This window comes from Danaus plexippus, chromosome 27, assembly GCF_018135715.1.
Source record: "Danaus plexippus chromosome 27, MEX_DaPlex, whole genome shotgun sequence".
NCBI classification, from domain to species: Eukaryota; Metazoa; Arthropoda; class Insecta; order Lepidoptera; family Nymphalidae; genus Danaus; species Danaus plexippus.
Genome location: NC_083555.1, coordinates 3352459 through 3369076, shown reverse-complemented (window position 1 = coordinate 3369076; position 16618 = coordinate 3352459). Strand labels below are relative to the sequence as shown.

The 16618-nt window shown below is 30.4% G+C and overlaps 1 protein-coding gene and 3 non-coding genes across 4 annotated transcripts in view; 3 read left to right on the top strand and 1 right to left on the bottom strand.

Moving 5' to 3' along the window:
- Window positions 1-2985: 2985 nt before the first annotated feature.
- Trnae-cuc (transfer RNA glutamic acid (anticodon CUC)) lies at window positions 2986-3057 on the top strand. The gene has a single exon. It is a non-coding gene; the product is annotated as a tRNA-Glu (tRNA).
- A 4474-nt stretch (window positions 3058-7531) lies between these two features.
- Window positions 7532-7603, top strand: Trnae-cuc (transfer RNA glutamic acid (anticodon CUC)). Its single transcript has one exon. It is a non-coding gene; the product is annotated as a tRNA-Glu (tRNA).
- A 3131-nt stretch (window positions 7604-10734) lies between these two features.
- On the top strand, window positions 10735-10806 carry Trnae-cuc (transfer RNA glutamic acid (anticodon CUC)). The gene has a single exon. It is a non-coding gene; the product is annotated as a tRNA-Glu (tRNA).
- A 2464-nt stretch (window positions 10807-13270) lies between these two features.
- The window catches only part of LOC116775720 (sex peptide receptor), a 136505-nt gene continuing 133157 nt past the window's right edge, over window positions 13271-16618 (bottom strand). The window contains exons 2-6 of the mRNA XM_032668688.2: window positions 15983-16338; window positions 15545-15782; window positions 15144-15244; window positions 14487-14625; window positions 13271-14402 (exon numbers count right to left, since the gene is read on the bottom strand). Of these exons, the coding sequence (XP_032524579.1) occupies window positions 13857-14402; window positions 14487-14625; window positions 15144-15244; window positions 15545-15782; window positions 15983-16230 (1272 nt within the window). The 5' untranslated portion in view covers window positions 16231-16338 and the 3' untranslated portion in view covers window positions 13271-13856. The remainder of the gene's footprint in view (window positions 14403-14486; window positions 14626-15143; window positions 15245-15544; window positions 15783-15982; window positions 16339-16618) is intronic.

Sequence of the window (16618 nt, the reverse complement as noted above, 5' to 3'; positions counted from 1 at the left end):
AAATGGATTTTATCTTTTTGACGACACTCTAAGGCATACTTCCTCCATAATATTCTTGTTACAATGTGAATGCACACAATAATAACAAGCACACTATTGTATGTATAATATTAATAAGGCTATTATAAAAAATAATGTTTCAGTGCTTACGTATCTTTATCCGTAGATGAGAAATGATTGTTGGCATTTCAGCTGATGATTAAATTCGTGACTTAAAAAACTTAAAAGTTTAAAAAAAAGACCTGTGGACATTATTTTTAAAACAAGAATTAGAAAAAAAAAACTAAAAGTATCTTATCAAAGAGGAACTATTACTGGGTGTGCGTATTAATTCTCGACTATAGTCTCGTATTACGAACTTGTTACTTTGTTAGTTTACACCAGTTATAGAAAATTATTTCCATTATATCAAATCACTGTTCGACGTGAAATATGAGATTTATCTTGACGAGGGTATCGTCTCTCGAATATGATGAGTGATTCATTAATTTTACATACTTCAAGTCTTGACCTTTATTTGAATGATTATGACCTTTTGAAAATACTGTCTTATGCTACGATTAATTAATTGGTGATCTTTATTTATTTTGTATAATTTTAGTATGATATAATTTTTATTTGTTCTAGGGTTATTTTAATTTAAATTTTCCAAACATGTAATCCAAAGCATATTTCTAATAACATATTGTTTAAATGCTAAGCCTTGATGTCTTATCCTTACGAAGTCAATTTCTGGGGTTTAAAAAATATATTTTTAATAACATTTCTAGGGTTTAAAAAATATGCCTTTAGGCTTCTACAAAGTCACCGAAAGCGTCGGTAGTAACAACTTCGCTGTGACCCGAAGTCTTGTCTTTAAGTTTTTACCGATGTTTCTTTAAAGTCCAAACAGAGCCTATTTGGATTTGTTCCTTTTACTATCAGTTAAACTTAAATAATACACATGTTTTAAAACTATAACAAACATCCCGTCTGCCCGTGATCACGGTAGTAACAAAGTAATCGAAATGTCAAGAGTACGTAGTTAAAAAAAACTCGTAGTATAATCCGAAAAATATTAGTTTCATTTAAACGAATACTCGCAGAAATATTAGATCTCATTATGTTAACTATAAAAGAGCTTGTATTTACACACTAAGACAAAGAGAGGCACATTTTTATACTTGCTAAAATATTAAATGATATAATAACGATATCCAAGGCTTTCACGAGTATTAATATAAATAGAAATCATTCATATTGATCACGGTTGCTGCAAAATAACCGGAACGTCAGTAGCATGTAGTTTAAAATAAACGCAGAGTACATCCGAAAGTATTAGCCTTTTTGTAATGCCAATAATTTTAATGTTAATGTAAAATTTTTAACTTTGTGTATGCGTAATGATATTCCATGATACGCTGTATTAAATATGAATTGTTGAAATTCAATGTTTTACTTAAATTATAATTCTTGCTAGCATTACAGGTAATAAATATAATGTTTGCAAAGCTAAGACACTGGTAGATTACTTTAAAAGTTGAATGATAAGATGATACTAAAGGTTTATTTCATATATATATTATGGAGAAATAAAAAATCCTTCGATAGCAAATAAGAAATTGTAGGATATGCGCTACTTCCAACTTAACAAATTAAAAAGTTCTGTTTGCCCTTAACAAAAGTTTAACCCATTTTCATAGCTGGATATCGGAAAGATATTTCGATAAACTTAAGACATTACACCAGTTTATAGCTTCCTTATTTTTTTAAAAAACAAAACAAAAGTTATCTTATTATTTACAAGTTAAAAATGTTATAGAGAATTACAGAAAATAAGTACTTTTATTTATTAAAAGATTTTAAAAAGTATTTATAAAATTCAGTATCAGAATAACTATTTTTGGTTGAAATTAAATAAAAACATATAAATTAGAAAATGTCGGTATTTTTTACAAATTTTGAGACTTTCTAACCGCTTAAGCTCAAAAACTTAAGACACTGTTTAGTCAACCAAAATGAGTAGGCATACGAAGTTACATTTATGTCCTTTGTAACATCCAGACAAATACATTGTTTTTTTTTTATAATTGTGTAGTCTAATCAGGTAGCTTAATATATGCATGTATATCCAATGTTTAGAACCTCCTAAAACCTACATCAGGTCGCAAGTCCCAGGCACTGTTAAAGCTGTTATCCCTACAACGCGATGGACCCGACACCCGCACGGTGAATCCATGGAATGCTGAGAAGTTTCGTCTCCCATATGCCTAAAGAAACCGCACAAGTATAACAATCCTCATTTAAATTATACCTATAGGAACATATCAGTGGAATAAAAGTTTCTCTTTGTTACTTTAAAGTAATTTAGTTTGCATTACTTTTTTGACTTTTATATATTGTTGAACAGCAGTAGGATTTAGTGATGTCTAGAGTCAGAAAAAATGATATGTTACGAAGCAAGGCCCACGAGTGGGTCACTCAAGTTCAAAAAGGGTTAAGGGCGTCATATGTTTCCTTACAAAGTTCACGAGTTGATTGAACGTAATGCAAGTTTTAATTCTGACAGGATAAATCAATTCAGTAAGTAAGAAATAAAAATAGCACAGCTAATCTAGTGAAATAGAAATGTGAAACTTGTCGTGAAAATTTCCGAACTCAAAATGTTTAACTCAATTAAATGAACTCAAAACTCAAAGCGTTTCAAAATGGACGTACAGTTATATATAATATAGTTATATATAATGTATGTATAAATCGACTTGGAGCTTATTCTTTATACCGTCTACTATTGTTGAATTATCTTAAGTAAATTATCTCTAAAAGGAATAATAACATTATTCAGTGAAACATTACAATCGAAGATAAACTTGACATTAACATTTCCATAAATCTATTTATTGAAGGCAGACATTTTTCTCAACTTTTTAAAATAAAGCTGTGAAAAGTTTTATGTATTTATAGTCTAGCCTTAACACATCCTAAGTTTTCAGTTTGCACCCGTCATCCGATATGGTCTAGTGGCTAGGATACCTGGCTCTCACCCAGGAGGCTCGGGTTCGATTCCCGGTATCGGAAAGTTTATAGCACTGTTTGTTTTTGTTCTCGATAATTTTGAACTTGTTTAATTAGTTTTCCTTTGCCCTCATTAAATTTTCCACTTTTCCGTGTAAAGTACATGTATACACATAAACACGATTGGTCCAATAGATAAATTATAAATAGTGTCTTACTTATTTGTAGTGTATTTAATTTATTTATTATTTTATTTTTTAGAAATCTCTTCCCGTGATTACGGTTGCTTCAAAGTCACCGAAACGTCGGGAGTATGTAGTTTTATAAGAAAAATAAAATACGCGTAGTAATCTGAAAAAATCTTCATTTAAATGAATGCTCGCGAAAGTCTAAGATCTGATTACTTTTATGGTATTGATAATTTCATAGCTTGTGGGGTAGGTTTTCCCTTGAGATGAATTTGTCCTTTAACGTAATAAAGAACACGCTGAGATTGCTAACTGAGATGAAATAGGTTCAAAGTTTTATAGCGATTGGCTGCTGAGAGTTTTATATATATTTATAACAAAATAATTCGTAATATATTGCTAAATATAATAATAAATATTGTAAAATAGACAATTTTAGTATTGACATATATTTATATATAAAATTAAAAGGTGATCGTTCTTCATCTAGTGAGTAGTATGATAGCCCAGAAAATTAGTTTGCGATTGTATGAAAAGTAAAGATAAGGGAAATAATTTTGTTGTTAAATAATATTTGATTAAGTTAATAGAGTGGGAGCGAGAGGTATAACGGCTAGATCTGTCAACAACCTACTAAAAGTTTGGGCCTGTCCAGAACTCGCATCAATTCATTCTTGGAACGTACATCGAAGGCAGCCCTAGTAGGTTCTTTTCAAAGTTGGTTTGGTAGGGAGAGGAGCTTGGACAGTGGAGGTAAGCGTTTAACGTGCTTTAGATAAGGGCCCCTTAAACCTACACCTGGGTCGCAAGTCCCAGGCACTGTTGAAGCTCTTCTCTCAGCAACGCGATGGACCCGGCACCCGCATGGTGCATCCTTTGAATTCTAAGAGGTATCGTCTCTTAAAAAATATATATATGCGTACATATTATACTAAATTAATTTATTTTTGCCTAGCTACGCGTACATGTTATTCGTTTGTACATACGTATTTAGTCTGGAAAAACTTTATACTTCATTTTAAACTTTATTGCATTATTAATAATCGAATTTTTACAAAAGATGGAATCAAATTCAGGCATTTTAAAAACGAATGGTTATGTTTTCTTGCTACCAGAAATACAGAGGAAATAAATATTTACTTTAAATAACTTAGCGGTCTTAATTAAGAAATAAAAGCATATTAAAAAAATGGTAGTGAAAATCCCGACGTCGACGTACATTTAATTTGAGATCTCTGTAGCCTAATACTTATTATAATTACATTTAAGGAGAGATTTCATTTATTTATAAAAAATGTTCAATGAAATGTGAAAAAAAATGACATTGAGTTAGTCTTATATAAGAAACTTTAAGTCCATGGCGATTTTAAACATTGATAATCTCATGAAATACTTAGCTCACGTCACAATAATAATAAAATTATATAGTCTATAATTTAAAGAGATTTTAATTTGTTATTTTGATTATAAACATGGTTAAAACAATAAATCAAATATGATATGAATTATTTCACTATAAGAAACGAGTAATATTACTAATGACTAATACTTAAAGTTGGATTAACGAAAATGAGAGTCCTCTAAATAGTAAATGAATCATGATATCTAAGACGCGTAGTGTCCGAAAAAATAAGTTTAATTTAGTAAATCTCTATATGTGAAGTATGGTGTACTAATTTAGCTTACAGGATAAAAAAAAATAAAGTTATTTCCATAGCTGGGTGTCGGAAAGAAGTTTGACTAAACTTGAGACATAACAATAGAGTTAATAACACTTATTTACTTTCCTTAGAAACAAAATAAAGATAAATACAACTATAAATAAATTATTAGTATTGGGAAAATTTTTATCTAATATTAAATAAGTGGATTTAATAATCGCAGTTCGAGGACTAGTAATTTTTGATTATTTTGATTAATTTAAAAACTTTCATGAAAAGTACTGTAAGAGCTAAGAAGTAATTAACCCTATAGTGAATATGTATTTTAAAGACTTACTTCTTTTGAACTTTTGATACCTAGTCAGGCTTTAAATCTGGCATTAAGCTGAAAAGCACAGATAGTAACTTTGATTTCAGCCATAAGGCCGAGAAGCGAAATTTTGATATCACCATAGCATCACGGTCGAATGCACAAGCGACCTCGTAGCGATCTGCAAGGCGATGAGGGTTATAGTTAGGTTATAGTGGGTAGTTTACAAGTCTATCCAGGCGAGTCCCACATAACTGTCTGAGTTCCCCTTTGATCGGTGTTGCGAGTGTTTCATGGGGATTGGGTCCAGGGAGACCTGGCAAATGCATTTCCAATCGGGGCCCTTTCGTAACCCGTATCAACGACACACAAAACTAGAATCTCAGTTGAGACCTAGGGCAATGCCTCTTATCAGGATTGTTATTGGAACATCAGCATCCTTCCATTCTTCCCTTCACCTCAAGGCCGGCGACGCATCCGTATCACCATGTTGCAGATGTCCATGGGCGACGGTAGCTATTTCTCATAAGAAAGGTCGTCTGCTCGTTTGCCCCCTTACCGTAAAAAAAACAATGTATTTAATTTATCCACTGAATTATTCCAATGAAGAACTAAGTCAAAACCACTATATACAATATAAACCACTATATTTGCTAGGGCAGAAGACACATGGTTGACTTCATCCAGATCGTTTTAGGCAAATCTACCAAATCCGATAACCTATAGTTATGGAATGTTAAATTCAAATGTCAGACAGTTTTATCGATTGAAAGAGATTTAGACGTTCGCAATATTCAACTACTTGATGGAATTGTAGTGAATATACACAATAACATTGTGTCATCGCTTGCTGTAAAAAAAAAAAAGTGGTAAATTTATGTTAAGGCTTGTTTTATTTACATTACTTTGTTCATAATATTAATTTTTTTTTCCTTGTAATTAATTTAATCGATTAATAATAAAAGGTTTATCGGACTATTAGGTCATCACGAGATAATTTTTTTTATTGAAATTGAAGGATGTGCGATTCTTGATTCCGACTGCTCCACCGCAATATTTTATACTGCGTATAATGTATGACTTATATTTAGGGTTTTGCATTGAAAAGTAAAGACGGAACCTAAATCATCTAGATCACTACTTTGTGAATCATCTTTCTGTACATACCTTTTAACTTAGAAACGTTTAAAACCTTTTTACGGCATTTAAACTCTTAGGTTGGAAGAAAATTAAATTTTTAAATTGATGCAATAAAGGTTCCGCTGTATACGCAAGCATAAACCTCAATTTGATACACCAAAGGGAGAGAAATTTATGAGCTATTTTTGTTTTAGGACCATGAAGTTGGACAAGTCTTACTTTCGAAACAATATAAGGAATAGTTTAAAACAAAAGAATTTCACACCAACGCAAAAAATATAAATAATAATAATCATTTATACAAACTATTAATAATTTTCAAATCACTGTAATTTACAATCCTACATTAACTATTTCTAAATTAACAGTTAACTAATTTGATTTTAACCGATTTGAAAATAGGAGAAGGTATAACCTTATCAATTATCAATTCGTTGGATTTTTTTTATGTATGTTCCCCCATTTCTCAAATACTCTTGGACCGATTTAAGAAATTCCTTTTTTATCTGATAGATTGCATTCTCCAGGTGATGTTATGGTCACCAAGTCAGGTTTTTATAATGGGATTCTCTGAAAATTTAAGGAAATAAAAGAAAATTGCGGAAAATCACAAACATTTAGAGATATTTTTTTTTATATAAATGAGTATTCGAGAAAGAGTTTCTCCACTTTGACGGATGATTTTTGAAGACCTCGTGCTGTATTTCTTTCTCTACGCTTAACACATTGTCAATTTCAGACTCCCGAGCTCGACTCTTTTTATACGAGATGCACGTAACGAAGGTCTCCCCATCTCGATACAGCTACTGTATACTACGTAACTATTTTATAATTACACTAAAAGCAAGAAATAAAATTATTTTCAAGTTAAAGAAACCGATTTTAATAAAACAAGGTAATGAAACAGGAACTAAAAAGCTAAAAATAAGTTTTTGCATTCTTATTCTATGTCCTAAATTAGCATATCTAAAAATAAATTCTAAATATCTGCACAAAAATAGTCTTAAAACCTTATATAGATAAACAAACTCTATTTTTACTAACCTTCCAATAATCTAATTTAATACCTTATCAAACATATAAAATTTCTTAATATCCCTTAACCTTGTGAAGTCGGTGTCTAAGGTTTGTTGTTTAATAATATTAAATATATTGTATTTATTTATTTAAAAAATTTTGCCATGTTAAATGTTATTTGCGGTCTTACTATTATAATTATTTCTTGCTCCTCCACAACATCCGATATGGTCTAGTGGCTAGGATACCTGGCTCTCACCCAGGAGGCTCGGGTTCGATTCCCGGTATCGGAAAAACTAATTTTCATAATTGTTCTATTTTTTATAAAGCAAACTCTTCATGAAATTACAATTTCATCATAATTGGCTGATTAGTTAAATAGATAAGTGTTTTGTTGATTTAAAACCACACAGTTGAGCATAAATAATATTAGTGACTCTTCTCATATTTGGATTTTAAGGGATGAATTGAATAGTTGATTGGTTCATAATGGTGTGAAGAGGAAAAATAAGTGGATGTACTACGTTGTTATAACAAAATCTATATCTCTATTTAAATCATGACAGTCCTAAATGAATAGAATAAAAAAACTCTTATAATATATATATATATATATATTTATTAAATATACTTATTAACTAATTTTAGCTTTGCCGATACTTTCAAACTCCTGTCTAAGTGTTTTTATACGAAATCTATTTTTATTATTTTATATTTTTGGATAATATACTGAAGTTGATTTTCAGACAAATACGATGTTAAAAATAATCGTTTTAAACTCCGACATTTCAAGACTTCTATTTTATTGTAATTCCATTTTTAAATCCCATCATTTAGTATGTATTATAAGATTTTAAATAAGTGCTATTTACTTATATCTTTTATTTTTACCTATAATATATATAAATAAATTTTTTACCATTAATTATTATTGTTGACCTTTTGAAAAGGTTAGCCGGCTAAGTTATGGTAATTGCTTAACCTGTGATATTTATACGTACTTTGTCATCAATATTCTTTTATACGTGTTATTGGGATTCAACAATAACACAGAAATTATTTGATGCACAAACAATCAAAACTATAATGAGTACCTAGTATTTTCGTTAACTTATATTTATTAAATCACTTTCTTGCGCTTAAATGTAATTACAAATATTAGGCTTAAATAAAAGAAGTACTTTTATGTAGGTACATACAATAAAACCTGTGAATGAAAGTTGTTTCAAAATAGTTTTAGTTAATTGTATTAAAAATAATGAGACGAAACCTCTTAGCATTCCATGGATTCACCGTGCGGGTGCCGGGTCCATCACGTTGCAGGGAAAGGAACTTCAACAGTGCCTGGGACCTGCGACCCAGGTGTAGGTTTAAGGACCTATCTATCTTACATGCATACATACTCTTAAACCTAGAAAGTAAAACCAACGAACAGTTATAGAAACAGTCTTTATATTCACATTAATTTATCAACAAGTTAGAAGTTAAGTTTTGTCTCCAAAACCGTAATTAAAAATATAGGATTATGAGTGATTAGGCGGTATTTATGCGAATATTATTATGTTTAAACAAGACAAAGATATTACAACGATATTCAGGCGGACGCATGTTGTCAACTGAACGAATCGATTGTTCCTCACATTATCTGCCAGGTGGCGCTGCTCACGTAACTTCGTACTATCTCAACAACAAGGACGGGGCGTCTTTCTTGTTTCAGTACTTGACTATTATTGTCTTGATATTAACCAAATTGAGAGGAAATTATGGCCTCATAAAATAATACATTTCATCCCATAAAAGTGTCTTAAGTGTTTACTTAGTACCTTATGTGTATAGTAAATTTTATTATTATTTAAAAAATAATTATTATGCAATAAACAATAACACACACAGACAATTACTTGATATAGTAATACTGAACATACAACGATTGGAAACACATTAAATTCCCGTAAGTTTCCAAGTTAATAAGATATTTTATGGATGGGAAAAATGAAAAAGGAATTCCATAATCATCTACAAGTAGATTAAACTGAGCTACTTGTATGGAAATATCCAGAATGTTTATTCCATTTTACATGCCGTATGTAGGTAATTCGAAAGGATATTTTTCGGATTATATTAGTATTGTATCTAATAAACAACAACGATAAAGGTTGCAGGGAAATTCAATCATAATAACTGCTATCGCAGATGACCAGCCACGTGGAGGCACTAAACAACGTAAGCCATAAACGATAAAGGGATTATTCAATAACAAGCAATTTTAAATTGAAAAATATGAACATTTTTATTTGGAATTTTTTAATAAATTTATCTGAAATTCATAGAGGTATAAATAAAATGTCTTTTATGCCGTATGCGTTGCAATATTACTGCATATCAAATAGCAGCATCTCTTTATAGCTATTCACCATATTTCTAACTACAAGATAGAAAAGCTAGAGATAATTGAGGATATAAGATTTTCTGGAGAAGAATATGATTTAAAAGCGCGAATGAAAAAAGAGATAATTCAATACTAGCCTTCTGTCTTAGCGATGTAGCTCCGTAGCATCTTACGAACTCCCCTTTTAGTAAGGGAGCCCACGATGCTAAATGGGGATTTACTCGAGCGATATACAGACCTATTGGGTTGAAAAGCTTAGTTTATAAGAAGAATTTTTTTTTATATTATATATATCTTTTCATCGGTGGGGGAAGCGGCTATTTTTTAAATATGTAAAAAAAAAACTTACATGGACATCCACGAGCTCGTCAGATACTGATAGCGTTATTGCCCTACGTATTTTTATTAATGTACATATGTTAATCTGATCGTTTGCAGGATGCGGGTGGTTGTATGTAAGGGTTGAAAATGAAAAAAAAATACATTTATTAGAACCAATGACTCTACGGCGAACCAGTATTATAATTGAATTTATTCAAGAACTAATTATCTTAGGATATTTTCGGGAACTTTAATGATCATTATGAAATTATGGAAGATTTTCATATTTTTTTTAATTTCTTGAGAATACTGGTACTTATTCTACTAATAGATTTTGATAGCGTAATGAAGTCAGCTTTTTAATATGGTTGAGAATTCCAAATGATATGCAAGCGTATAAGAGTTATTATAGAAAACCGATAAATTTGTATTTTTGTGTGAAAAAACTCAGAAACTACTGCGGTGATTTCAAAAATTCTTTCACAATAGCAAAGCTAGATTAGCTCTGAGTAGTATAGACTATATTTATTGGCAAAAGAGATTATGTGGTACTAAATAGAATAAAAAAACTACAAAGAAATATATAAACAAAACGTAGAAATATATCAGAAGTCTTATATATGCGTGTAAAGCCAGGTCAAGAAGCTAATAGTGTATATATGGAAACAAATTTTGACTCATTATTTATTATATATTTCATCACGCTTTAAGTCATCCGATATGGTCTAGTGGCTAGGATACCTGGCTCTCACCCAGGAGGCTCGGGTTCGATTCCCGGTATCGGAAAAAACTAATTTTGTGTTTTTAAATCTAGTCTCAGGATTATTGTTTATCGGTGGTATTAGTTTTTCTGATGGAAAATCAAACCGTCATTACGATTTTTGTTATTAAGGTGTAAATAAAAAAAAAACAATTACGTTTTTAAAGTAAAAATAAGAACTATATATTCTAGAAATGTATGTATAGTTACTAATTTTCAAATTGAAATTGAAAAGATCGGGTTTTTAACTTAAAAACTTGGGAGATTGGTCTGTAAATATGTGCAGCAGAAACATGACTGGGTACAACTTACTATTAGAACTAGACAGACTGACTAGGACATTAGTAACGCCATACGTAATAATAATAAGTTATTAGAAAACTCTAAAGCGTTTTAACAAGGAAATATTTTGTTAAATAAAACACCAAGCAAACTTCTTAAGCCTGAGCTATAGCATAGAGCTCGATGTAAGGAATAATTAATCAGCAATTTAAAAAAAAATACGGTCCATTAAAAACTACATTTCATTTTCACGACGAAGATAAATGATAGTACTTCATAAAACACAAAAGAAAATTTCTTTTACACAAAGAATAAGGTGTCTAGGACATTACGTTGAAGGTTTGTTGTAGGTGCAAACAAATTTATGTACCTTAAGACGACCTAAATCCAGTGAAACAACTTGCAAGTAAGCAGCCCTGTGTCGCATATCTAAATATATCAGAACGATTTTAAGCTGACATTTTATTAAGAAACATGACGAAAATAGATGAAAAATGGTTACACTGGTTCCTAAATTATTCACATCGAAGATTGATAAGGGTATAGGACATTTTTTATACTTTTCTATCATTACTATTTTTTCTTTTAGGAACAATGAAAAAACCGGTAATACATTTAACAGAATTATTTTGCTTATATATTAAATTAAATTTATAACATTTTTAAATTAATTTCAACTATAATTATACTTAATATGACAACCAACAAATACATATTTTTATTATTTTAATTACCAATCATGTTTTAAATGAACGAAAATTTATATCTACCTTCAAATAAAACAATATTAGCAACACAACATGTATCATCAATTGAAATAAATTGCGAAATAATTCGAATGAGTTGGATATAATAACATACTAACGAGTTATTTGTAGTAATAGATAACTAATAAATTAGGACATGAATTACAGTGATTATTGTGTGTAGTTGTTATAGTGTATAGTGATTATTATAGTAATTTCAAACAACACCACGGAGAATTATAATGAAGGTAATGTATCATAGTTTCTTATCTTAAAATAGTAATAAGAAAAGACGAGTGATCGTAGAAATTAATAGTAAAAGATAGATAAATGCCTTATATTTAATTTTGATTTTCCTAAATAGTCAATACCTATAATTAAAACTTTAATAATTTTATCTGTATTAGTTACTCTATTGAACTCCTTTCGCCTCTATTCCACAACCACCTGTTCTATGACGAGGGCGAAGTGTGAAAAATTTGGATGCGAGATAATAAAAATTTAGTTTAATTATTATCGATATAGATAAAATCTGATCAGGTTGTTATGTTGACTAGTAGATAAAAAATTCCATGTTTTTTTATAGTGCCATAGTTTTTTTTAAACTTATGATTACATCGAGACAATACCACCAAATAACTTTATAGTAACACCCCCTTAGCAATGACTATTAAAGGGGGGAGAGAGGAATGTAATCCTTTTTCCTGGTCACCAAATGTTTGGCTGATTTTACTTCAAGTATGTCAGCAAACATTGAAAAAAATAGCCGTTATTTTTGAAGGAAACAAAGGTTCAATTATGGAATAGCTTTAGTACTTTATTAATTTTATTGACAATGACCATAAAAGGTAGTCATAAATGTACAATTATAATAAAAATACGGACGCAGCTGTTTAATTACACAGCGACGTGTTTGTACTGAAAAATGTTAAGGGTCATAAAAAATAAATGTAGAGCCCTTCAATGTGGAACTGTTTTAGAATACAGAAAATATGAAGTACCAACTTAGCAAACAAAATTGATTACTTTAATTGAGGTTAATCTGACAGTTAAGTCTTAAATTTCATTATATATATTATTCTTTTATCTGACATTTTTAATTATGTTTTAGGTATAATGTTGTTGGATTGTAACAGGGAAGAAAGCCTTCGATAAGGTGAGTCTATCATGATCTATTAATATCTACTGGAGTATCTCCAGGTGTCTTGAAGAGCAGTGAAATGGCTAGGAATAATCGCTATAAAATGTTAGGAGATAATTGATGTAGGGGTAAAGTTGAGTCATTCAAAAATATTTGTCATATAATATTTGCATTTTTCGAAATTAATATTTTTAAAGTCCAACAAGTCCAACCTCGCTTACTCAGGTTCTTTTAATTAATATTTACTTAAAATATCGTTGCCAGTTTCCATTGCTAACTTTTTTGTGCAATAACTTTATCAGGGTATAATAAAAGACAATGTTAAATTATATTTTTATTAGAATAATGCACCTAGTTTCCACAAATTTGATTTTGCAATGTTTCAGTTACAACAATATAAAATGTAAGTGTTCCTATCTAAATAAACACTTCTTGAAGTGTACAAGAAACTTACATTTATAATCAAAACATAAATATTATATATAAATCTATATTAATATAAACCAGTTATACAATAATCTCGAGTTAACTTAACAAATTTATTTACATAAACTATTAAAAGCACATGAAAATTTTCTATTTACATTTGATACTTTTCCTAAATGGGGGCTCACCATTTAAGGGCTTGAAAGCGAGTTTATCATAGACATCTTTTATACAAATCTAAAACTATGCATACTGTAATAAGTCTAGATAATGTCACCCATAAGCCACGGAAAAGTATCTTAATATATATATATATATATTACAATAAATCGTTTAATATTCTAATAATTCATAAACACAAAGCTACCAACAAAGCGTCATCTATGAACGTTATATATCAATTTATTGATATGTCTATAACTTTAAATAGACAAACGACATACAATTATTTAACTATAAAACATGTTTTTTTATTTACATTTTACAGTACTGTTTCATTCGTGCAAGTTCTAGGGCCGTTAACTAGTGAATATCTGCTCGAACCTCCGTTACGAGTGGTGACGGCGCCTCTAATGAACAATTCTTTAAATGTCTCCCTAAATTGTCTCGACATACCGCAATAAATAGCAAAATTTATAGGATAGGAAACAATTATAAAAAAATTCGTTATTAATATCAGAATATTTGCAATATGGTAGTCCAGAATCTCAACGATTGTGCTTGATATAATATGTAGTATAGTCACAACGGCCACTGGTATTTCTACCATGAGAAAAACTGTGACTACAACAATGAGCATAAGGGTTGTGCAATTCGAATCTCTGAGTCTCTTGCATTCTGACTTTCGGTTTTCTTTGAACAATTTTTGTCTATTTATTTGTGCTGTTCTCATCGCTCGAAACAGCAGTACATTCAGAACGACGAGCGACGTACATGGTATTAAGTGGACAAACAGAACTCTGAATGCGAAGTAGGTGATGAAGTACGCATCCAGAGAAATTGTTTTCACCCAGGGCGCTATCTCCACCTATGAGGAAAGAAATATTTTTAATGAAACAAATCAAATAAATATTTACTTTGTGAATACGTAGGTACATTTCAAAGCTCTTACCTCGCAAACGTGTTCCATATGCCCTCGCCAGTAGGTCAGATGGGGGATGTACTGGTGATCAAAAAACCGGGGTAGCTGATGAAGGAAGGCTGCTACGCCGATATAAATCAGACACTTCTTGACTCTAGGCATTGTGCACCTGATAATGAATATATAAAAATAGGTTTGTGAGTTTAGTAATCTAGGCTTTATTTCTATATTTACTCGCTATATATAGTTTCATTTCATTATAACTGTGTGTTAATTTTATTTCAGAAGAACGTAATTTAAGAGTTATTAGCTATACTTAGTAAGTAAAGAGTCATCTGCAAATTTTGTTCAGAATGATATTTTATTCATCCTTTTTATAAAAAAAATATCTAAAATAGAAGCTTCATTTGAAAAATGATAAATAAATTAAGCCAAAAGGTCGGCTTGAAGCACGAAGACTTTCTGAGCATTACGTATCAATTTGTAAAAATAAGATGGCCGAGTCCACTTCGATATTTATTTCATTAATTATTTTTTTTTACATTTGTATTTCATGATTCACTAGATACAGCCTGGTGATAGATGGACAGATCTTTGCAATTGTTTTATAGGAAAAACAACCATAGAAATCTAGTTCTTATTTGCATGGATTTAAAGTTCACATTTTAATAATAAAATAATACAAACCATGTCCTAGCTACAGGTGCATGACAAACGTAGATATATCGCTGAACTGCTAGAGCAAGAGTGAGCCATATACTTGCTGTGTGAAACATTGCTGGGATCACCTTTAAACAATATAATATAATAAAAACCAGAATACCATACTATTTTGTTTGAGATATTTCAATGTTATCCAATTGCTTCTAGGAAGGTCCAATTGATACAAAGATTTCACAAAAAAATCATCGGTGATACAAATATCAGCTTTTTATAATAATAATAATAAAAAATAATAAAAATGAACTGTATTGGAGAATTAGTTAAATATATGACTGATGGCCTGACTGACCAATTATTACGAGTAAGATACATCTTGAATTAGCCTAATAGTTGTAGTATTTTAAACTTCATTTTGCATCACCTACCTCATTCATATAATGCCAAGCCTGACATGCATGGACAGGACTCAGTGGTTTGTAATGATTGCCAAAAGTATACATATAAAATAGCCACGGTGCTGGGAAAAGCATGGTGAACATATCGCACAATGCCATGGCCATAAGTACAACATTTGTTGGAGTTCTCATATGACGTCGAGAAAGGACCACAACTATTAGAGTGTTCGCAACAATTGTAGTCGCGAGGAGAAACGGTGCTATGTATCTGAAATTAAATAGAAAAGTATTACTCAGCCATACTAATATTTTATTCTGATTATTTAATTATTTATTATTACAATAAATTAATATTTAAATGTTGCATTAATAACAGACTTCTGCGAGTATTCCGATGCCCTTGGAATTACTTAAAAGAATATTTTTTTTAAGAAAAAATATAATTTTGCAATAGAAAATATTACTTACCCATACATAGGCTCAGCATAACTTATAGGAAACTCGCAGGTAACATTTAAATATGAATGTGAATTGTTCGATGTGCAGTAATCGTCGTTGGTGAAGTTCTTATAAAACTCCGTCACTTCCGTCGTGTTGAAAATGAAACTAGTGTTTATTTTGTGTTGTGCATCAACATATTTGGAGTCCGTTCGTATTGTTGGTTGTGATATATTGTATTGAACCCCGAAGTAATCAGTCCAATCGTCGTGTTCCATTTTGTGATTTAGCTATCTGACACTCGATATCATATTTACGTGTGAGATTAAATATTGGAGCCCTTATGAGTGTGCCGTCGTATATAAATCACCCCTTCTTCATATTATCTGTGGACAAAGACCATAACTTCGTTATTACTGATTTCTTTAGTGGCGTGAAAATATTTTGTCAATCATATAGAAAATATAAATTAGGCGATGAAATAATTTTGGTACTGCAGTACCGGAGTAGATTAGCATTACTATATAGCGAAATATGTTACGTTATTAACAAAAGAATGTCCCTTTTTTGTAACTTACTAGAAGTAAGAACTGATATTTTTATGAAATTTAAAGATATCAAATTACGGACGAGTGTCAAGGTTTTTTATCAACACAATATATATTG